Below are 22429 nucleotides of genomic sequence, written 5' to 3'. Positions count from 1 at the left end.
GAGCATTTTTATTTCTTGATTTCTCACGTTCATTATGGTGGTATGGCGTTTCTGGTGGCGGCTTGGGGTTTTGCATTGGCCTCACTCCTTGTGTATATTGGTATCTGGGGGGCGGTTTTCATAATTTTTTACTATCATGTTTTTTACTCTAGTCTTCCTTTTTTTTTTCTCTTCTTCCACTCTCTACAGTCTAGAGCGCACAATATTGTGGCTCTGTCTCTTATAATTGTTCACTTTTTTTTTCTCTGCTTCATTTCATTTTCTCATCTCATCTCATCTCGTCTCGTCCGTTTCCGATTCCTCCCGTTTGTCATCACTGCATTAACATTGGCGTTTATGATTTTGATATGCTAACGATCTTCGGCCTATTTTCTTGTTTTTGTTTCTCAACATGAGTCTCTTTTTTTTTTCTTTATTTCTCCTACGACAATTCCGCGTGGATATTCGTTTTTTCTTTCGTTTTTCGAAATGAGGACAACGAGGAACTTTTTTCATATTCGAGATACCCACGGAACGGCAGGATCAAGGCATGGAATTTAGGCGTACAAGGACGGACTGCTTCCGTAACAGTTGATGGCCATGGCATGAAACAAGGAAACGCCAAGGCCAGCTGGGAAATTTGCATCACGTTTAACAATAGAGCTTAGACTACTTAGACCTTGCTCAAAATAGGATTTGGCATCTGGTTGAACACATTTGGTGCAGTCGCTTGTCATGTGGCATTTGCAGCTCACGGAAACAGGCGCTACTCAATCCCCCGTAGGCGTGCAAGACATGAGAATCGAGCGGCTCGGCGCAGAAGTCGGGAACTACCAAGCGATCCTTTACGGCGGCAAGCGATGCACAATCCGTCTGGCCCTGCATGATCTGCTCGACCGAAACCAGGGGCAAGACAGTAAGTTTTGAATATTGAACATTTGTAGGCATGGCAAAAGAAAAAGAAAACAAACTAGGATATTGTGTTGTACAATTTTACACTCTAAATGCTTGAAAATACAACAAAGTGAAAAGAGGGAGGGGAGGGAAGGGGCAAAGAACTCGCTCCTGATCTAACAGATCGTTATCCTCAACCACCAATGATATGGCAACAGAACCAGCTTGGTCGGATGCGTGCAGTGGACCGACGCAGAAGGAGGTTTGTTTTGTGTGACGTTTTGCTCTTCCTCCCTCCTGTTTTCTCTGGGTACACCACCGAGCGGCGTTGGTCTTTTGGCTGATCGCCTTTTGTGTGCAATCACGCCATGACCCCCAGGGCTTGTTACCCCGTGAAATAATTGCGGTCAAAAAAAAAAAAGAGGGGGCATTTTCATTCCATCAGACATGATCCCTCAAGACCTTGTCGTCACAGCCGGAGGCTCCTCGTTCTCGTCCAAGTACTCCCAGCCGTCGTCGTCGATGGCAAGGTCATCATCTGGGTCGCCGTCGCCAAAGACGCTCCTCCAGATGCGGCCCCACATGCCCTTTTTCTGCAGCAGGGCCAAGACCATGACGACGGGGAGGTGCCAGACGCTGGCCCAGAAGAGGCCGCGCGCAGATCCGGCGGCGCCCTGGGCCCGCCAGAAGCGGACGCTCTCGCGGACGAGCCAGAGGTTGACGGGCAGCGAGGTGACGGCAAAGGACCACTCGGTGACGCCGACGGCACAGAGGCCGACGCACAGAGGCACAAAGACGAAGCCGTAGCGGAGGGCGACGCGGGCGTTGCGGGCCGGGTTCGTCCAAGCGAGCATGCGCAGGCCCGCGGCGCGGTACTCGTCGCGGACCCCCCACGACAGCGCCATGAAGTGCGGGAACTGCCAGGCGAAGAGCAGGGCCGCGAACAGCCAGCCGCCGGCGCTGCTGCCGTCGGGGGCGAAGAGGAGCTCGCGCCACGAGCCGTCGCCCACGGCCGACTCGCCCGCCGCGGCCGCCCAGCCCATCAGCGGCGGGATGCCGCCCACCACGGCGCCGACCCACGTGTTGACGGCCGAGACGCGCTTCAGCGGGGTGTAGATGCCCGCGTAGAGGACGATGTTGGCGGCGCCGAGGAATGCGACGGTCGGGTTGACGCCCAGGTGCAGGGCGAGGATGCCCGTCGTCGCGCAGAAGAGGGCGAAGCAGACGGCGGCGCGCGTGCTGACCAGGTTCCTGACCAGCGGCCTCGTCCTCGTCCTGCTCATCAGGGCGTCCGTCTTGGGCTCGTATATCATGTTGAGCGCGTTGGCCGCAGCGGAGCAGAGGGTTGTTCCGGTCGTCAGGAAGAGGAGGGTCAGGGGTGAGAGTGATGGTGCCGATACTCCGGGTGTTAGGAAGTCTGGCACTGGGTAGAGGGCGTAAGGGGCCATCGCGGAGAGCACAACGAGCATCGTAAGTCGGGGTTTTGACAGCGCAAGAAGTGTCGTCAGACGGCGGCGGAGGGACTGAGCGGGCTGAGCAGCCGCTGCGTTGGAGAGGATGCTGGATGCATCGGGAGGAATCTCGCCTGATGGTGCAGGCGGTGGCGTCACTGGGGTGGTTTGTGCAGCCCCAGAGGGTGCATTTGAGGGATCAGAAGCCGCCTGCTCGGCAGTGCGACGCGCCGCTTGTCGTCGACGGTGGGGAGGGAGCTCTTCGTCGACTGGCGGGCGTACTGTTGACGTCGATGGTGGTATGTCGGCGGCGACGGTGGCATTTCTCTTTGTATTTGATATGTTTGACCCAGATATGCCGGCTACGGCTCGAGATCGAGGGCTGAACTGGAAGCCACCGAATCTTTCCAGCAGCACATTTGATAGAAAGTATGCTCCCTTCGGCCTCGGCGACTGACCTGCTGCTGTTCTAACGGGTGTGGTGGCGAGGAAACGGAGCGGACGGGCGGGCGAGGTCGACAGGGGCTGCGCCTGGTTTCCGATTGCGAGTCTTGTCAATCTCTGCCCGGGCACCGGCCGGCTGCTGCTGCTGCTGCTGCTGCAACACCGCCAGCACACATTGTCGACGGCGCTGAGGCTCGGCAGCGAAGCTCTCGGACCGGGCATCGTTGGTGTGCTGGTGGCTTGAGCCGATTGGGGGTCAACGCATTGTGTGTGGGGATGCCGGGACAAGTGCAGATTCCGTGTTGTCGAATCGATGGGTTGCGAGCTTCACAATTGGCAATTGGATCAATGGGATGCGACAGAAAGTTCGTACCAAAGGCACCTTTTCCGTAGTTTCTTTGTCCGCTTCGAGGCTGGCTTACTTACTTTTGGCGCCAAAAGCCTTTTGGTCGTTGGAGCTTCAAGTTTGTTCGACTCGCGACGCGTGAAGTGGGGCTGAACTTGATGTTTACGTAAGTCAACCCCAGACGGTAGATATTCATGCAGCATAGGAACGAACACTGGACGCAGAAGTAACGACTTTTCTGAATTGGTAGAGGCTGGTATAAATCTGGAATAACCTGGGATTCAATCACTCTTAATACCCTTTCCCAAGTCTGCAAATTCGAGATGCCGGTTTAACCTTTTTTTTTTTTTTTTATGTATTGCCTCTTGCCCTTAATCACAATCAGAACTTTGTTCAAAAATACAATCCTCATCCTTATGAGAAAACTGCGTAAAGGCAACCAGCCCCTAATTTGTGAAGAAACGCTTGGAAAGTTCACATCAAATGTTGTTGGCTTTCTTGGCGTCTGCTGCGGTTTGAAGATACAATAGGCAGGGAGAGTATCGGTGGTGTAAGGGATGGGAAATAAGTATAAATGTCGCAGTCTTTTTGGATTGTCTACTGATCGAGTAGGGGATAGGAAAGCAGACACGGACATTTCTTTCCAACAGCTTTCCCATCTGTATGCCTGTCGCACGTCGAGTGTCCCAATAACGAAAGGAACAAAAATATCTCGTCGATGATGCGCACGAGCCTGGCCACACTCAAGCAGCTGTGCTAGACCGCGACCTCATCGAGAATATAGAAGAGATCCAGTGCGGCTTGGAAGGAGCTCGGGTGCAAGTTCAATCACGTCAGCAATTCATCAAGCGATGATGCGTTGCCTTGTGAGGCGGCGCTTAAGTTTTGAAAGCAAATTACGAGCATGGTATTTTGTCACTGTCCTGTCACATTCTGAATGTTATGTATGCGGAATGTTTGTATATCATTGGCCTTTGCAGTAGTAAAAAGTCCCCATTCTGCCACGAGGCTCACTATACTACCGCCAAACGTTTTCCCGTCCATATCTCAGACGACCCGTCCTACTCTCACCGTCCTAATCTCACTACAAGCCATGGCAGCTATGGAGAGAAGTGGGAGTAGTTATCTATCGTTCGTGCGTGAATTTGTCATGACGCGATGTGTTCAGCTGCAATCGAAACGGACGCGAGTGCACTCAGAGTCCCTGTTGTCGTCATTGCAGTCGTAACGGGCTCCCTACAGATATCAAAGCACTGTTAGTATCTGAGAAAGACAGATCTGGGAACTGACTTGAACCATCTCAGTTTCAACTTACGCTGTCCAGGTTGGTGTAGCGACCAGCATACCAGATGCCCTATCGTATTCACTGCAGTGTTAGAATATGGTTTAACGTGCTAACAGCCCGCTGGCTTTATCAAAGCATGCTTCCTAAGAAAATGTCCCATAGTTAAACTTACGCCAAGGGCCTGGCCACTTCTGTCGCCGTCGATGGTCAACTCGGCAGTCCACTTGAGGCCACGGCCGCCGATGCTCCACTGGCCGTAGAAGGTAGCCCAGTCTTCCTCGGTGCCGACGCGACCAATGTGCTCGCATTTGTCTGTGATGTGTTGGAGTGTCAATCCTCCGGATTTGCGGGTCCGGAAGTCAGAGGTGGATAGTTGAAGCGCTTACAGTTCCAGAGTCCCATGAGACGCCTGTTCATCAAGCGGTCGGTGAAGATGGACAGGGTGCACGTGTTAGCATCATTGGACGAGATGCAGGGAGTGGGTGCGACCGCAAGGTTGTCGGCGGGGATCACAAAGGCAGAGGCCGTGGTAGCCAGGCCGGCGCCCAGAGCAAAGATTTTGGTGAGCTGCATCTTGAAGAGCTTGAGATAGTCTCGATGATGATTGTGATAACTTTGTATGGCTGATCTAGACTGTATAAGCTGATCTTGATGATGTTTGGAGGATTTGCTTGGGTGAAGGTGAAGGTGAAGGTTGAGTTTGAAGATGGTGTCGTGAGGTGAGAGCAGAGAGATGAGGAGAAAGTGGAGTGAGAGGGCTTAAATAAATCCAAGTAGAGAGGAAGAGAGAGGGTGATTGCAGAAGTGACTTCACTCGGTACGTACCTGTGTGCTCTTTTTCGGCTCCTGTTCTTGTTTGTCCTGACCTTGAGGTCAGATGCTACTCACGTCGACCACTTTCTCAACCCTCAATGGAAAGTGACACTCTGTCGGGCTCCACCCAGCAAACGAAAATCCCGGCCAGGGCAAGTACAGGATAAAGGTACCGTTGCTCCAGATCAAAAATTCGCTCAATCTATCCCTTGCTTTTGCTGTGGTGAGCTGCTCCTGAGCAACTCGCGCGTCTTTTCTTCGTCGAAGCGTCGATCACTTTTACCAGGCCAATGGCGACTTTATTCTGTGAGATGGACTCATAAATAGGAGTCCTTCAATATCCCTAACGTGAATGATTTATGCACATTTCCTAATTGGGCCAAACAATAACTACAATAGGTAGGTGGCTACCTATTCCAACGCCCATGTTGGGATGAGATATGCGTCTATCACGCCAAGAAAGGGATGTTGTGACTGACCTATCGAGTGCAGTAATGTCACTACTTTGGCAAAAAGCATATGCAGAGGTAGTTTTGACACCTTGCCTTGGGTAAATGAGGGAGCGATGCTTCAAAAGGAATGCATCTGTCTGTTAGAGGTCTGTCTTGGCGCCGAACTCTTTGCGTTAAGTCTAAGCCTCCACTGTTGGTTGATTCTATGGTCGGGAAAGAGATCTCAAAAGGTCCTGTACTTTTCGTCCTGCTATCATTCCCCAATTGCTTCGATTCATTCCATTCCCATGGGTGAGGTCTTCGCCACTGGACTGACCTGCGGACCTTTTTTCTACCAGTTTTTCACCTGTTTTAATATATAACGAACGGGGTAGTCCAAAAGCCAGTGTTTGGATATGTGATGATTGTCGTGAACATAAATTACTAAAACAGTCCCCATGTTTTGACCGAGCTTCCAGTAACGCAAGAACCTACGTCAATTGCATCCGCAAGTTCGCCATATATCTTAATATCCTCTCAACCTTCCACCGCATTTTTCTTGAGTGGAAATATGCTAGCTCGCTTGTTCACCTCGATGATGGCCTCCCGCGCCCCGCTCCAGGTCCTCCGCTTGCCCGTCTCAAAGTACCTAAACGCATGCGCAGTCTCGACGCCGTGGTTCATCAGCCTGTACATCTCCGGATCCTCCCACCAAAACTTCCACCCCTTCCAGCCCCATCCTATGTTCTCCATTCCGGTACCTGCGGCGCGGTGCAGCCAGCCCTGGAACTCCCACGTCTTGACACAGCTCGTGTCTATGGACGGATCCTGCTTCCATCGGGACGCGACCCAGACCTGGTGCGCGTCAATGTGTTTGTCCATGTCGGCCTTTGATGGTAGCTGCTCGACTCCTCGCCAGCTGTTGAAACGCAATTTTTGTTAGATGCATACATACACAACAAGCCGCTCTTATCCAAAGTGAGAGGGGGAAAAGAAAGAGAAGGCGAAAACAACAAACAGCATATAACCAATAGACACCAAGAAACTTACACATTGCTAATAGCCTGGGCGCTCAGGTCCGCAAACGTAAACCCATTACTCTTCCCAAAGGCACTGTAGCACAGAAGCGCGCAGCTGTCGGCATACTCTGGCGGGAACATGTTCATGTAAAGCCTGTACAGCGGCTTGCCGGTGTAGCCATGCTCCGACGGTACGCTCGTCGCCACAAACGGCGCGACGGTCCAGTCCGCCTGGTAGCCCGTGCAGCAGACCACGGCGTCGACGTCCTCGAGCACCGTGCCGTCGTCCATCTCGACGCTCCTGGGGCCAACGAAGCTCTTGATTCCGTGCACGCTGGTGACGGTCCCCTCCCTCAGCCCATCCATCACCGACTCCCAGACGCCCGGCAGCTTGAGCGTCAGCGACGGGTACGGCTTGAGGCGCCACGCCGGGTCGAGCGGGCCGTGGGTCAGCCGCGCCGCGAGGCTCATCCCGAAGTCGCTCAGGAGTCTGTGCAGCGTGGGTACGTACCGCTGCAGGAAGAAGCCGATCTGCCTGCGGCGCCAGGTGATGTTGAGGTCGACGGGCTTCCCCTTGACCCAGCGCCGGATCGGGAAGGCGCCGGACCGGTGCGAGAGGTAGACCTTGCGTGCGTGCGGGAGCAGAGACGGCACGACGTCGCCCGACGATGCTGATGCGCCTGCCACCACGACCGTTTTGTCTTTGAATGCTTCTCCGCTGTTTGAGAAGAGGGGTCGTTAGGTGAGACGTTAGACCGAGGAGAGTTGTTGTGCGCGATGTTGACGAAACACGATGGGGAGGGCCGGAGAGGTTGCTACTTACGTCCGGTATGCCTGGCCATGTATCAGTACGCCCTCGAACTTGTCTCGGCCGGGGTATGTGGGCATCTTGGCCACGGTCTGGTAGCCATGACAGAACGCGACCTTGTCGAACTCTAGCTCTTCTACTGTCCCTCCCTTCTTCTCAACTTCCACTAACCATTTCGTGTCTCCTTTATTTCTCACCACGCGCTTGACGGTCGTCTCGAAGACGATGTCCCTCAACAGGTCAAAATGGTTGGCGTAGTCCTCCATAAACTCCTGAAAATGGCCTGCTTTCATATACGGCGGATACTCTGGAGGTTTTGGTTAGAATCGCATACTGTCACAAAAAAAAAAAAAAAAAGAAAAAAGATTCATCAAAATATCGGTCAAAGAAGACATGTGAGCAACTTGCTATCATTCATGGGAAAGTCTGCAAAGCCGCAGGGGTATTTGCTAATGTTGGCCTCCGTGGTCGGCAGCGCGGTCGTGTAGGTTGTGTTATCCGAGTAAGACCACAGACCGGCGACTCTGGACCGGCGCTCAAATGCAGTGACGCGGAAGCCATCTTCGCGGAGGACTTTGAGCATCGAAAGGCCCGTCGGACCTGTGCGCGAAAGGTAGAATGCGGTCAGTCAGGGGGGCTGAATAGTAGGCTTCTCGATTCATGAGAGAGTTTTTTTTTTTTTTTTCTTTTTTCATTGTTGATCTTGTCGCTCACCTGTCCCAATTACAGCAACCTTTAATTTCTCCATGACGTCGTTGACTATATACTAGAGCTGTGACTTATTATTTTTACAAGGTGCGCTTGTTCTGGGTGATTTTCAATTTCACATTCAACATGTCTGCAGTTGAACATTTGCAGTAGGAAACCAAAAATGATGCTGATTGATAAGGTTGTCATCCAGTTCGTCGTTAATCCCATTGCTCGGATAAAGAACCTGTGAAGCCATTGGATGGGAAGTCAAGTCTGTCTAGCGTCGACTCCTGCTAGCCGTTGCTTAGTGCTTACAGTCTCGGATCCGGGACCTTTAGTAGAATCATGATACACCCACTCGCACTAGCCAGATACTAACGACTTGTGGTATCGCCACTAGATACGGTACATAAATCATGACCTCTCAATAATAACCATAACAACAATAACAAGAAGAACCAGAAAAAACCCAGTGTTCGCGCAGCAAAGACAGCTTGCTCCTCAGTTCTTAACATTCGCACCTCCCTGCCTGTTATCTTGCTCCTGCGCCAAAAACATGTCGTCGCTAGTGAGCTCATACTTGGCAGATTTGCGCGCAGAGATGCCACGCTGGAACATGACGTCCATCTCTCCAAATGTGCGGTCCTTGGTCTCAAACATGCGAAAGTAGCCCCAGATCCACGTCAGCGTTGCGAGGCCGGCCCAGAAGAAAGCCTGTTTTATTTGTACGGGGTAAAGGTTAGCGAATGATTTTTCTTTTTTTCTTTTTCAAAGGATTACTCGTTCATGAAAGGGTGTATGATTGACGCAAAAGACAAAGAAAAGAACAACTCACAGTCTTGCCCTTCAGGTTCCAGTCTCCAGGGGCAAGCATCTTTGGCTGCAGGGTACCGCCGCCGATCACGTTGCCCAGGTAGTATGTGGTGCGAGCCAGCACGACCGTCTGGGTCCGCAACCTCGTCGAGCCAATCTCGGAAACGATGGTGTAGACGATGGGGCCGACGGTCAAACTGTACACGCCCAGCCATACGACACACATGAAGGACTGCGCATACGACAAGGCGAGGGTCTGATCCGGCGGGACGGCGAGGAAGCCGATGGTCCAGAGCACCATGACGATGGCGGTGAAGCCGGCGATCCAGATGGTGCGGCGACCGAAGCGGTAGATCAGACCCCACGACAGCACGGTGCCGATAAAGGCCACGCCCTTGCCGCCGACGCCGATGTAGTACGAGACGTCGTCGGCCACGCCGGCCTGCTGGAAGAAGAAGGTGCCCGAGTAGCACAGCGCGCCGCCGTTGGTGATCTGCGACAGGAAGCTCATGCAGGCGATCTCGGTGCGGCGGCGGTTCGTGCCGCGGAACGCATCCCAGTACGTGGTGCCCCGGCGCTCCTCCATCTCGAGCTTGTTGGTGTGCACCATCATGGCCACGGTGGCGTCGAGGTCGACGGTCTGGTGCGGCTCCGACAGCCTGGCGAGCGACCTCTTGGCCTTGTCGAGCTGGCCGGTCCTCACCAGGTGCCAGGGCGACTCGGGCGCGAACCAGGCCGCCAGCATCAGCGGCGCGGGCCAGATCCACTGCAGCGCAAAGGGGATGCGGTACCCCCACTCGTCGCGGCGGTTGACCAGCCCGGCCAGCACCGCCGTCGATATGAACTGCCCGATGACCCAGCAGAGGTTCACGTACGCCGTCAGGTAGCCCCGGATGGCGAGCGGCGTCACCTCGGCGGCGTAGGCCGGGCCGGTCGTGGCGAAGACGCCCCAGGGCACGTTGCAGAGGATCTGGCCGGCTAGCTGCGCCTGGACGTTGGGCGCGAAGAAGGAGATGAAGACGAAGCAGGCGAGCGACGCGAGCGAGAAGATCAAGACCATGCGGTGCCCGTACTTTGACGTAAAGTAGCCGTTGAGCAGCGCCCCGACGATGTTGGCAAACGCCGACGTGATGTTGAAGGCCTGCTGCCACTGCGACGAGATCTGGTAGCCCGACGTCTCGTTGAGGTACTCGCCGTACTTTTTCCGAAACTCTGGGTACCCGAAGAAGTTGCCGATCAGCGTCACGTCGTAGCCCTCCATGATGACGGTGGACGAGATCACCATGGACCAGAAGGCCGCGCGCTTGTAGGTCTTGAACCCCTGTATCAGCCCGATGCTGTGCTCCTGCTCCGTTGCCTCGGCGGCCTGGGACCGGAGCACCTTGTCGTCGATGCTGGCTTCGTTCAGCTGGGAGACCTGGTGGCTCGACCCAGGCCCCTTTTCGGTCTCGATCTGGTCCGCATCTTGTGGTGCGGCTTGGGCGCCCGGCCCGATGTTGTTGTTGGACATGGGGTTACGGTTGTGCTCTTGTTCAGGGCTGGACAGGCTGGATATATCAGAGTCGACCTTTGCTAGTTTGTTTGGCCGAAGTCGGTCAGGCTTGGGAGTTTTTTTTTAGACCAGACGGACTCGCCGACTCTGATGCAGCAAACGGAGATGATGTTATAAGAACATTTCCCGATCAATCGCCCGAGACCCCCAACCCCCCTCGTCGGAAATGATCCACCGGAAGCCGGTTTTGTTCTCACTTCCCCAGGTTCTTTGCGGGAAGAGGCGCCGGCAAGAGGCCATGCAGCGTTGCATTCTGGGTCAGAATGTCAGCATTCACACGCGGATCTCTTACCTAGATCATTCTTACTGGACCCAACGGGACGGATCAAGCTTCTGGGTAAATTCAACCCCAGGTTATGTCTGGGGTCGCTCCGGATAATGGCGCGGGATGCCTTCTTAGGGGGTGGGGTAATGGTGTCTCGATTGGTGGGAAATTTCATTGCAGCAGTCAAGAGTCTGCAGGATGTGTGAACGATGAATATTTATTGCATGAGTGTCGGCCGTTGGGAAGGTAAGACAGGGTGGTTGGGGTTGGGGAAGTTGGGGTAAGACAAAAAAAACAAAGGTTCTTTTGGCGTCGTGGTGGTTTGGTGATGATGGCAGAGTCTAGACTAGGTGTCCCTCAACACCATCCAGAAATCTGGACGAGCCTGGACGAGCGGGTGGGTGGGTGTTGGACTCTCCAATAGTCTGGATCAATACAGACCCAAGTAAGTGTATTGAGATGTGATGGTTGGCAGGGATATCAAGGTGCCAAAAGTGTGGAGGGTCGCATGTAAGCGACGGGACAAAAAAAATACCGAATGATCATGTCTGATGAAAGATGAATGCTGCTGAAGACTGAAGTTCATGGTTTACTCTCTAATGGCAACTGATATGAACTGAGGCGTATGGATTGGACGTGGAGATCAACAAGTGATAATGTACCCCAGGATTTCGTGTTGCTGTTAGGCCAAGAAAATCTACGTTGGTATCTCTTGATACGAAATCCGTGCCTTTTCTGCTGCAAACTGAGCTTATACTACTCGACATTGACCAAGGGAAGCCGGATACGCAAGTATCAACTCACAGAAGAAAGATGGACATATTAAGTTTTATATTTCATCTATTCGCCTTAGATTCTATACCAGCTCTCTATTATCCCCCTGCATTCTGTCAAGTGCCATGAACAGCTCTTCACCACTGGTAAACACCATCCTTGTGGATTGTACCCTTTCCAATGTCAGCGTCCCTCTTGCCCTCGATAATTGTCAAAAGCGTCTGCCCAGAGACTGCCGGGTCCCCAGCAGCGCCGCCCATGCTCCTCATCTCTTCCGAGTTGCCCCTCAAGTTGGAAACCACCAAGCCAGGGCAGAACAAAAACACCTTGGTCTTGACCTCGTCGCCGTGCACGATCGCCTCGAGCTCGGCGAGCATGTTCAGCGCCGCCTTGGTGACCGGGTACGGGATGCCACTCTCGCCATAGCTCTTGGCCGCGGCGGGCGTGTTCTTGATGAACTCGTGCGAGCCCATGCCGCTACTGACGTAGATGGAGCGCGGCTCCGACGACTTCTTGAGCAGCGGCCGGAAGGTGCGCGACACGAGAAAGGGGCCGGCGACGTTGGTGGCTAGGATGTCGACAAAGTACTGGTACATTCTGTTCTCGATGTCGTCGACCCAGCCCATGGCGCCGTTGTTGACCAGCACGTCGAGTCGGCCAAACTCCTTGTCGACGGCCGCGGCTGCCCGCTCGACGGATGCGACGTCGGTCTGGTCGAGCTGCAGGGCCGAGATGGTGCCCTTGAGGCCGCCCTCGGCCTTGAGCTGCTCGACGGCCTTCTCGGCCTTCTCCAGCGTGCGCCCGGTCACGATGACGTGGTACTTGTCCGAGCTGGAGGCGATGACCTTGGTTGATGCGTAGCCGATGCCCTGGTTGGCACCTGGACATTAGAGGGTTTGGAGGTTAGTGATATGTCGTGCGGTGGGTCGAGTATGACATTAGCTTACCAGTGATCAGAATGATAGTGGAAGGAGACATGGTGGGCGTCTTGTTGATCGAGGAAGAAGTTTAATTAACTGCAAGATATCTTTAGAGTGTTCTGGATGTCTTTAGGTCCCAATTGTCTTTTGGTGATGTTTGGAATAACGGCCACATTTTTGCAACGTGGGCAGGACAGCCGCTTTAAATATTTCTTCGCGACAACGGTGCAGTCACTACATAGTAAGCCTGCATTGGTGAAGCACCACCTAAGACACCTTTGTGGAATTGGTTATTCTTGATAGCATTGGATTGGTCAGCCAATGTACAGCCTGCATTCCCGATGATCTCATTTCACAAATTCAACGCTCTCAAGGCTCCCAAGGCTTCAAGCAAGTTTTATCAAAATCGGACCATCGGCGTATTACCGTACACGGACTTAGTCTCAGGGTCTAGAATTATTACCGGCCATATCACGGGCAACGGTGTGGGTTTTGCTTGCCTCATTTGCAAAGTTAATCAGCATGGGGTTTGTAATACTGGCGCAGCTAAGGCAAGCTTATCCGCAGCCTTGGCTTCGGGCTTGCCAACGGATGGAGGACTTAAGGTGGCGGAATTAGAGGGGCTCGCGGCCAAACTCCGAACTGAAGAAGGAATTGTTATAATGAATAATTATTGTTGATTTTTAATGATTGAACACTTCGCTTGAGCGTGGGACAACGTTTGTAATTGAGTAGGCTAAGTCAGACGGTAAACACCAATAATTACTTCGAGTCAACCCAGATTTCGTCTCTGAGACTTTGTGCAAAGAATGACAGGTTCTACTTAGTGTCATCAATGAGTAAGCTCATCATCAAGCGGGTTTAGCTCAGTTGGGAGAGCGTCAGACTGAAGTTCACTTCAGCCAAGTCAGTTGACATCTGAAGGTCATGTGTTCGATCCACATAAACCGCATAGGATTTCCTTTTGCTGCGGGCATCCAACCCAATTTACAAGAATTCAATTTTTGGTCCGATTTCTATTTTATTTTTCTCGCCCAAATCCCTGCACATTTGTTGAGATGACATTGACCACTTTTTACAACAAGATCTAAAACTCAACTTCTCCGTTCTCTCCTTGCCTGTTTACTTCTTGTCAAACATCTCCACCCTTAAACTTTTGGCATCCTTCTCCATACTCTGGTTTCCGGGTCTCAACATGGAGAATGATAACACTGCAAAGATGACACTTAATCTGGTCACTAGATCCTGCAGATCGAGATGAATCGTGGGGTACAAGGAGGTTGACCGGAACCGGAGCAAGCCTAATTAATGCGCCAAACCCCACCGCTTTTTTCGCCCACCTACCCAATACCCGACGGAAAACAGAAGAAAATACTGTGTACGTCGCTCAGGGTGGTTTATGAGTAACAAAAAAAGAAATTACTGGTTTCGAAAAAAAAAAAAAGGATCCTCTTTTGCCATGGAAGAAGCTTCAACCGCTGACAGTCACAGTGACCATCACGCCACCGCACATGATGCTGCGACGGCTGTGTCTGTCCGACCATATCGTTCGCACAAGGTGCCAGCGTGTGACCGATGTCGGGCTAGGAAACTTCGCTGCACTGTCGACATCAAAGACAAGCCGTGCCTGCTGTGTCGCCTTCACAGCGCAGAATGCGTTCGTCGTGGATCTTCTGCCCATCAACAGTCCGTCGGGGGCACGGGTGACGGTGTCGGACAGCAGCAGTTGAACTATGGCAAAAGGGCGACAGGACCCGCCAGCTCTGGCAACCGACGGAGAAGCGGTTCCAGATCGCCCAAGCGCCGTCGCACCAACGCTGATGACCTTGCCTACCACCACCGGCGCTCCTCAGCCCCAGCCACCCGACATGACAGTCCCGTAGATGACACGGCGCCGCATGACCGGCCGTTTGCCATGGTCGGCCCAGAGTCGGCCGAGGATTTGCATGTCATTGAGCAGTACATTTCCGTACAGCAGAGGACCGCGACGGGATCTGGGAGCGGCACTCCGGGCGAGACCTCCAACGGTGAGGCCACGAGCAACCGCAAGAGGCTGTTCAACCTCGTGTCGAGGGATCCGAGCAATCCAGTCGTGTCGCTCAACGTGCCTCGTTATCGCGCCGGCTATGTCGTTGCGCGGGTGCCCGGTAAGACACAGCTAGAAATCCTTGAGCAGATCCTTGGCCCTCTAAAGGATGAACTTATTGAGGTGTATGTTTTTTTCTTCCGGGTTTTATCATGGTCTTTCTGACTACACAACGGCTAACCCGAGCTTCAGATATTTTCGTAAAAACCACCCAGCCTTCCCAATACTGGATGAAACCGCGTTCCTGGCTGCAAAAGAGCGTGATAGCATGCAGATGATCTCGCCTACGTTGCTCTGCTATGTATATGCCACGTCCCTCATCTTCTGGCGCTCATCTCCCATATTGCGCAAACATCCCCGACCCGATATCACCTACGCCTTGAATCAATCCGTTTCCGCGCTGCAAGAGGACTTCCATGCTGCTAGCCTATCCACCGTGTATGCTGCACTGCTAGACTTGAACGGTAGGCCAACCACTGCAGTCACCTATAACACAATGCTGAACGGGCGGGTCGTCGCCATGGCCCATCTCCTGGGCTTGAACCGGGACCCCGAACGCTGGGATCTCAGCGACCAAGACAAGAAGCTGCGCGCCAGGCTTTGGTGGGGCGTTCTCATCCATGACAGGTGGTCTTCGTTTGCCTATGGCGTACCTCCCAGCATTGCCCAAAGCCAGTACGATGTACCATTGCCTGACAAGGCTGTCTTGTCCACCCCAGGTGTCGGCCCAGATAGGGAGCGCGATCGGGCGGCCGAAGGATTCATAGCCCTCTGCGGCCTTACCGAGATTCTCGGTGACATATTACCTTTGCTGCATGATTTGCGACGGAAGACTGGAAATACGTCTAGGAGGAGGAGGGACCTTGAGAGCGATCTTGAGGAATGGGAATCAAATCTCCCCGAGTTCCTGAAAGAGGGAGGGAAAAAAGCTGGTGGAAACGGGAAGTCACCTGTCTCGGGCTCGAGCAGCTTATGGCTAGGTTATCTTGCGGTCAAGATGCTGCTGTGTCGAATCAACCTTCGAGTGAGTAGCAGTTTCTGTATATTCTTCATGCAGGACTACCATCGATAATGCTAACTGACACTCGAATCTCTCCCAATAACAGGAAGCATCACGGTCAAGTCAGTCGATCGAGTCGGAAGAGAAGAACTACCATCTTTCCAAACTAAGAAGAGTTGCTGAAGCAACGGTGGATTTTGTCTGCTCTCTAAGTGAGGAAAACCTTCTCTCTGAGTTTTGGTGGCCTTGTAGGTTTCTTGACTTTCTCGAGCTGTCCTTTCCTGCGCCCAAAAGCTTGTGATGATCTTTATGAAGAAAAACAACATGATAGGAAGAGAATGACTTCCATTGCGGAAGCATGATCTTAATTTTCCAATCTGAAGCTTTGCGCTTCTCTGCAACTTTTTTACTCCGTTACTATTATTTTAGCCTTTCCAACAACTAACATTTCCAATTCTAGATACGGCTTATCACCTCTCATCAGTCACGTTCCTTCTCTTACGATGCGCAATCGAGTCTACCGATCCAGGTGCTTCCGCATCATGTCGGTCATATGTTGAACGGCTGCGAGCTCGCCTCTACGAAGCCCGTGAGCAATCCGGCTGGGATTTGGGCGACATCTGTCTTGCCCAGTCCGAGGAATCGGTAACAAAAGTCGTTACCGCTAGCCACACTGGTACAGAGGCAGTCGGCGGGAGTGTCATGGGGATCGAGCTTCCTACCTCGACTGTACTCCCGATCCCAGACGCAGACGGGGAGATAATGTTCCAAGGCGATGGGGTGACTGGCCAGGTGGGCATGTTTCCGCATCAGAACAGCTACAACACCATCGACCCGTTAGGATATCCATGGGCGGACTTGTGGGACATGTTCAACGCTGATGGAAGTGTCATAAACTGAGATGGGCAAATACTCAGCTGCCTATCGGTGCTATCAGTAGGCGGCGCGGGGATCTGGATTTCCGACGGGAAAAACATCATCCTATCAGCGCATGCCTACTACCACTCGACCAGATAGTTCTAGTGGCCCCTTGGCTAGGTATTGGCGGCTTTTCCAAGTACTTAATAGTAATGATTAGTGAAGGTACATCCTCTGAGCTCCGTCTGAAGCTACCTCCCTAATTCGCTTCCTTCACCCCGCCCTCCATCCGTCTCGTTCCGACCAGAGCTCTTTCGTCTACCAAAATACTCCCTGAACATCATGACTGAGCCACCTCATACCTACAAAGCTGCCGACGCTGCTACGCTCAAAGAAGCAGCTGATACCTCTCTGCTTTCTTACGGCCCATGTTTCCATGAGGAGATAATAACCCGAGCTCAAGGTGTTTTTATTTATACCGTCACCGGCCGTCGCATTCTGGACTGGACCTCGGGTCAAATGTCGTGCCTGATTGGGCATGGCAACCCAGAAGTTGTCAGCGTCATTCATGAACATGCTAGAAATCTCGACCACCTTTTCAGCGGGATGCTCTCGCCACCCGTCATCAATCTAGCCGCCGAGCTGAAGAAGCTCCTGCCGCGGGGGCTGGAGCGCAGCATGTTCCTGTCGACGGGCGGAGAGAGCAACGAGGCAGCCATCAGGATGGCCAAATGCGTCACGGGCAAGTGGGAGATCGTCGGGCTCAGCGCCAGCTGGCACGGCATGACGGGCGGCGCCGCCGGCGCGCAGTACCACTCCGGCCGACGAGGAATCGGGCCCATGATGCCCGGCAACCTGATGCTCCCCGCCCCCAACGCGTACCGCTCCATCTTCCGCCACGCCGACGACACCTACGACTGGAAGACGGAACTCGACCACGGCTGGGCCATGGTGGACGCCGCGTCCTCGGGCTCCCTGGCCGCCGTCATTCTCGAGCCCATCCTCTCCAGCGCCGGCATGCACGTCCTGCCCGACGGCTACCTCGCGGCCATGAAGGCGCACTGCGAGCGGCGAGGCATGCTGCTCATCCTCGACGAGGCCCAGACCGCAATCGGCCGCGCAGGCGACATGTTTGCGTTTCAGCACCCGAGCAACGCCGGCGTCGTCCCGGACATCCTGACGCTGAGCAAAACCCTGGGCAACGGCCTGCCGCTCAGCGCCGTCGTGACTAGCGATGGCATCGCCGCCCAGGCTAAAGAAAAGGGCTTCCTGTTCCTGACGACGCACGTCAACGACCCGCTGCCCGCCGCCGTCGGCCTCAGAGTCCTGCAGATCGTGCAGAGGGACGGCTTGGTCGAGCGGTCGCGCCGACTCGGCGAGCGGCTGCACGCCGGGCTCCGGGGGTTGCAGGAGCGGTACGGCTGCATCGGCGACGTCCGCGGCAGAGGCTTGATGGCAGGGCTGGAGATCGTTTCGGACCGCGAGACCAAGGCGCCGGGCATGGAACTGGCAGACAAGCTGGCCAGGAAGATGCTTGCCCTCGGGGTGTCTGCCAACTTGGCGACTTTGGCGTCTTTTGGCGGCGCTTTCCGCATCGCGCCGCCCATCACCATATCCGAGGAGGAGCTGGATCTAGGGTTGAGCTTTATGGAGGAGGCGCTGAGGAACACGGAAGGGTCGATGCCGACTGGCAAGTAATTAAAGGGAGTCTAGGAGGTGTGGACATTAGGTTTCGGGCGGATCATGGTGAGTACAAATGATAGTCCACTACGTCTTTGTCAAAGCAATGAATCACGAAATATCTCACTGTTTCAGGAATCCTTCGCAAGTGATGTTAATGTCTGTGTCGGAGATTTATTTCTCTAGTTATCAGATACAGTCGTAGATCAGGCGAGGTGAAAATACAGGATGGGATATTAAAAAAGAACTCGCGATGCTGGCCTTTCCACAATGTTCAGCTCTATCCCGATGATTGTATCATTCACCAAATCAATAGGAGTATTTGCACTCAAACCTCGCAGAGCCTCGAGACACATCGCCGGGCGTTGCAGAATCAAGCCAGATCTCAGGGCGCAGCGTGCTAATAAAAAAGAAAAAAAAAAAAAAAAAAAAAAAAAAAAAAAAAAAAACGCCTAGCCGCACTACTAGGGAGTACATACGCCCCTTGATAACCCTTCTTTTGATGACAAATGAGTATCGTTGGTATTTCAGCAAAGGCATAAAAACAAATTGAAAAAGAAAACGCAATACAGAGACATTGGGTCGTCCCGACATGTTTTCCGTCCGAGAGAAAACAAAGAAACAGAACTGAGCAGGCGGCGGAGACAACAGACAAACAAACATGACACAGAGAACAGGTACTAGTGTTAAAACTCCTGGCACGGTCGCCTCCGGCATTACTGGCAGGTCTTCTGGCAAGAAGACTGTTGCTGTGCTGCACAAGAGTCTTCTGATCTGGGAACCGGTGACAAGCATCGAAAAACAAGGTACCCCGACGAAGAATCAAGGATTTTCACGGCATGTGACGTCTTCCTAAGCAACACCACCACCGTGATCCACATCCATACCGTCATCGGTATAAGGCTGGTATCGAGGCCCGGACTGTGAGGCTCCAAGAACATTGCCATTCCGGCTGGCGAACGAGGTAGCCGCATTGGTGGATTCGCTAGAAGCATCTGCGGCTTGATCATCCTCGCCGTCACCGGCCGATTCGAGTTTGGTGATAGACTCCATGGCCTTTTGCAGCTTCTGCTGCTCGTCCTGGAGCTTCTTCCGCTGAACGGCAACGTGATGCTCCTCTGCCATCAAAGCATCGATTCGCTCCGGGGACAGGGCTTTTTTTTCATACGAGCGGTCAGTTAGTGCTGTGTTTCCATATCAGCGGTAACGGGTGCTTTGGGTTTGACGCGGCGTACCTTGAGGCCCCATCAGGCCGAGCTTTTCGTCCAGATGACTTCTTGACAAAGTCGTAACCATGCTTGGAATCAAGTCAGACACAATCGCCTGTCCAACGCAATCAATGAACCGCTTTGCAGCCGTCAAATAGTAGCCCCTAACGTGGGCGCAAATCTCGAGCTCACGAGCGTATTCGTCCGGACCAAGGAGCTGCAGGTTGTTAGCCTTGTCCTTCCTTTCCTGGGCCGTTAGTTTGTCGTGGTCTTTGATGGGAGGCGCCTCCTTGCCCAGACTCTCTTGATGCTCCCTCCAACGGCACTGAAAACACGTAGTTGTTAGCTCTTCTTGTTCAACACAAAGTAAGGGAGCCCGTCACTTACCTCGTAGCGTCGGTGAAGCAGGATTTCTCGCTCTGCCTGCTTGTGGCGTTCGAAAGCCTCAGTGTTGCGAGTGTAGAGGCGCTTACTCTCGCGCGCAAACAACGTCGACAAAGACTGTGAAAGCTCTTCCTTTTGCTGTTGGACGTACGCAGCAAGGTGGTCTTTGGCCTCGCGGAAGGCGGCTTTGGTCCTGAGCTTCTCGAACGACGCTTCCAGAACCTGATCCAGCTTGCGACTCAGCAACCGAATAAAGGAATCCACACAATCGTCCAGAGGACGGGCCCAGCGCGAGATGGCTTCCAGGGAGAGTTCGGGGTAGATCTCAGGCGGCGTCACGTCGGGTTCTCCGTCTCGAGCTCGAGCTTGACAACGCCTCCGCACCGTCGCCAAGTCGTTCTTAACGGGAGACAGAGGCGGCGTCGCAATGGCGACACGGAAGCTTTCCTCCTGCTTGACGGTCGGACGTGACCGCTTCGGGGTTCCATTCGTGGGCTGCTGTCCTTCGAGAAAGGCATCGAGCCTGCGACGGCGACTTGGTGGGACAGGTGTATCGTCATCAAGCGTCAGATCGATGGAGCTGTGGCTGGTCGCGGTGCGACTCGGCGTGGGAGTGGGCGCAGGGCCGACTCGTCGTGCTTGCGGAGTCATGGGCCTCCTCGACGGAGCTGGATTTTTGACAATGTACCTCGGTTTCAGTTCCAGAATCTTGCGTTCGAAGGCGTCCAGAAGAGATTTGCAATCAGCGTCGAAGTCTCCGGTCACGGTCAACCCCAGGCCGTTCCTCACGCCGTTTACAAAACCGATCAAAGCCTCGCGCAATTCGGCATAAGGGTGGTCAGGAGTATCTGGCAGTTTTGTTAATTCGTCATTAACATACTGCAAGCGCTCGGAAATGGTCTCTAGGATGCCAGGCAAGCTGTTGGAAAACGCGCGGTTCAGGGTGTTTGAAAGGAACACGACGAGCTGGTTAAGGCCGCATCGATCCGCGTACTGTTGGAAGCGGTCAGACCAAGGATTCACGCCATCGGGGGCTTGACCATTGAAAAAGGCTTCCTCGAAACTGTTTTGAGTCTCGGCGTCCTTTGGCTGTCGCGCCGTAATGAAAAACCCATGTCCAACACTGTGTTGTGTACCACACAACATCCCGAGCCACTGTTCGTGATTGCCCGGTGGCAAAAGGTCAGCCTTGGTCAGCACGCCGACAGTTCGATGTTGAGCTCTCTCCTTCCGGATGATTGCAAGTGTTGAAGAGTTCTCAGGGTCGCTGTTCATAGGCACGGCCCACATGATGATGGCGTTGGAATCGGCAATGTACTTGCGGGCCATGTTTTCCACGACTTTGACCAGGTAACTGTGCAAAAAGGCAGTCTGGATTAGTCTCGCTAAACAGTCGAACACAAAGTCATTTGACCTAGAAAACAAATCACTCACTGGTCTTCCTCTCGCCTGGTGGCCTTGATCAGTCCTGGAAGGTCGTAGAAAGAGATATCAGGAAGGTTAGGGCCACTAATCTGCAGAGCCACAACGTTTGGGCTGAAGTCAGTTTCGGCGCTGTTTTCCTCCTGTTGCAACCTCTCCTCGTCATCTGGTTGCTGGGCCTGTGGTACATAAAGCCTGTGAGGTCTGTGGTGGTTCAAAATTGCAACCTGTGCCCAGCGAATTGCATTTCGGATCCGGTCATCGTCTTTCTCGCGGCAGGACCAGAACTCTTTGACAACTCTTGGCTGCGGAGACCAAGGGCCAAAGTTTTCACTTGCTACTGGATTTGTCCCAACATAGGAATAGTCCTGCTGGAGAGAGATTTGTAAAGCCCATGAATCGCTTTTCGACAACCGAATGTGCACCGGGCAGCGGGTACACATGCCTTCTCGGTCTAATCAGGAGACAGCGGTTAGCCTGACAAAATAGATAGCAAACCTCAAATAGTATAGCAATGTTCATGCCAGACCCTAATGTCAAATCCGACGCAAAGCTGAGAGAAGTGCACGTGGCATGTCAACTTACGAGGTAGTGAGATTCCAGCGATCCCGGACATCAGCGTCGACTTGCCAGAACTCTGGTCGCCTACCAGGACTAAAGATGGCAAGTCGGCAACCTGCTGGATACCAAGGCTTTGGAGTTCACCAAGAGTCTCTCCGAGAGCCTTCAGGTTCTTCGCAATGCGCTCAAAGTTGCGGTTGAGCAATGAATCACTGTCAACGTTGACACCACTCCTGCCTGGAACCGCCCGATGGCGATCTGGATCAGGTTTGACTACTTGACGCATTTCCCTAATTACGACAAGATCAGGATCGGAGTCCGAGTCATCATAGATCGCCGCCATGGCCTGCGCCTGTCGAGTGTCCGCGCTAGCTTTGGAGAGGTTAGCAAACAGGGTAAAGTATTTTCGGGGTAGGTTTGTATGGGGGATTGGAAGAATAGGAAATAGAAGATAGAGCTTACGGGCTAAAGAACGGGCTTGACGACGTGTGGTCGTATTCAGATTCACCTCCTCGGAAGCCCTCGACGTCATTGTGGGCGTTCGGTTCACCCGCGCAGGAGTTCTACCGGCACATGGTGATGCCGGAGTCTCTCGACTCCTCTGAGGCTCTTGTTTGATGACTCTAGGCATCTGCGAGTAAAGAAATGAATGTTTAGTTTAGTTGGTCTGAGTTGGATTGCGGACTTTAATCAACATGTGCCAAGAGACCTCAGCAGTGTTACTGAGCGCGATAGGATGTAAGGGA

The 22429-nt window shown here is 53.3% G+C and overlaps 7 protein-coding genes across 7 annotated transcripts; 2 read left to right on the top strand and 5 right to left on the bottom strand.

Annotated features, from left to right (window-relative positions):
- Window positions 1–1328: 1328 nt before the first annotated feature.
- On the bottom strand, window positions 1329–2990 carry PpBr36_02769 (uncharacterized protein; the record flags this gene model as incomplete). Its single annotated transcript, XM_029889946.1, has 1 exon — window positions 1329–2990. One exon carries the CDS (start codon window positions 2988–2990, stop codon window positions 1329–1331), a length of 1662 nt encoding a protein of 553 aa, XP_029752724.1.
- A 1288-nt stretch (window positions 2991–4278) lies between these two features.
- PpBr36_02768 (uncharacterized protein) lies at window positions 4279–4972 on the bottom strand (the record flags this gene model as incomplete). The annotated part of the gene is made up of 4 exons (XM_029889945.1): window positions 4279–4350; window positions 4430–4468; window positions 4572–4711; window positions 4786–4972. The coding sequence occupies 4 exons, from the start codon at window positions 4970–4972 to the stop codon at window positions 4279–4281; spliced, it is 438 nt and encodes a 145-aa protein (XP_029752725.1).
- A 1208-nt stretch (window positions 4973–6180) lies between these two features.
- PpBr36_02767 (uncharacterized protein) lies at window positions 6181–10765 on the bottom strand (the record flags this gene model as incomplete). Its single annotated transcript, XM_029889944.1, has 7 exons — window positions 6181–6562; window positions 6694–7380; window positions 7486–7777; window positions 7987–8070; window positions 8682–8874; window positions 8996–10545; window positions 10723–10765. 7 exons carry the CDS (start codon window positions 10763–10765, stop codon window positions 6181–6183), a joined length of 3231 nt encoding a protein of 1076 aa, XP_029752722.1.
- A 936-nt stretch (window positions 10766–11701) lies between these two features.
- On the bottom strand, window positions 11702–12542 carry PpBr36_02766 (uncharacterized protein; the record flags this gene model as incomplete). The annotated part of the gene is made up of 2 exons (XM_029889943.1): window positions 11702–12444; window positions 12512–12542. The coding sequence occupies 2 exons, from the start codon at window positions 12540–12542 to the stop codon at window positions 11702–11704; spliced, it is 774 nt and encodes a 257-aa protein (XP_029752723.1).
- A 1401-nt stretch (window positions 12543–13943) lies between these two features.
- On the top strand, window positions 13944–16470 carry PpBr36_02765 (uncharacterized protein; the record flags this gene model as incomplete). The annotated part of the gene is made up of 4 exons (XM_029889942.1): window positions 13944–14695; window positions 14763–15594; window positions 15677–15818; window positions 16031–16470. The coding sequence occupies 4 exons, from the start codon at window positions 13944–13946 to the stop codon at window positions 16468–16470; spliced, it is 2166 nt and encodes a 721-aa protein (XP_029752720.1).
- A 300-nt stretch (window positions 16471–16770) lies between these two features.
- Window positions 16771–18126, top strand: PpBr36_02764 (uncharacterized protein; the record flags this gene model as incomplete). The annotated part of the gene is made up of 1 exon (XM_029889941.1): window positions 16771–18126. The coding sequence occupies one exon, from the start codon at window positions 16771–16773 to the stop codon at window positions 18124–18126; it is 1356 nt and encodes a 451-aa protein (XP_029752721.1).
- An 834-nt stretch (window positions 18127–18960) lies between these two features.
- On the bottom strand, window positions 18961–22314 carry PpBr36_02763 (uncharacterized protein; the record flags this gene model as incomplete). Its single annotated transcript, XM_029889940.1, has 6 exons — window positions 18961–19262; window positions 19344–19641; window positions 19704–21054; window positions 21135–21576; window positions 21708–22055; window positions 22146–22314. The coding sequence occupies 6 exons, from the start codon at window positions 22312–22314 to the stop codon at window positions 18961–18963; spliced, it is 2910 nt and encodes a 969-aa protein (XP_029752718.1).
- Window positions 22315–22429: the final 115 nt, after the last annotated feature.

This window comes from Pyricularia pennisetigena, chromosome 3 (assembly GCF_004337985.1).
Source record: "Pyricularia pennisetigena strain Br36 chromosome 3, whole genome shotgun sequence".
NCBI classification, from domain to species: Eukaryota; Fungi; Ascomycota; class Sordariomycetes; order Magnaporthales; family Pyriculariaceae; genus Pyricularia; species Pyricularia pennisetigena.
The sequence above is the reverse complement of the archived record's forward strand: the minus strand, read 5'-3'. Positions and strand labels throughout refer to the sequence as shown.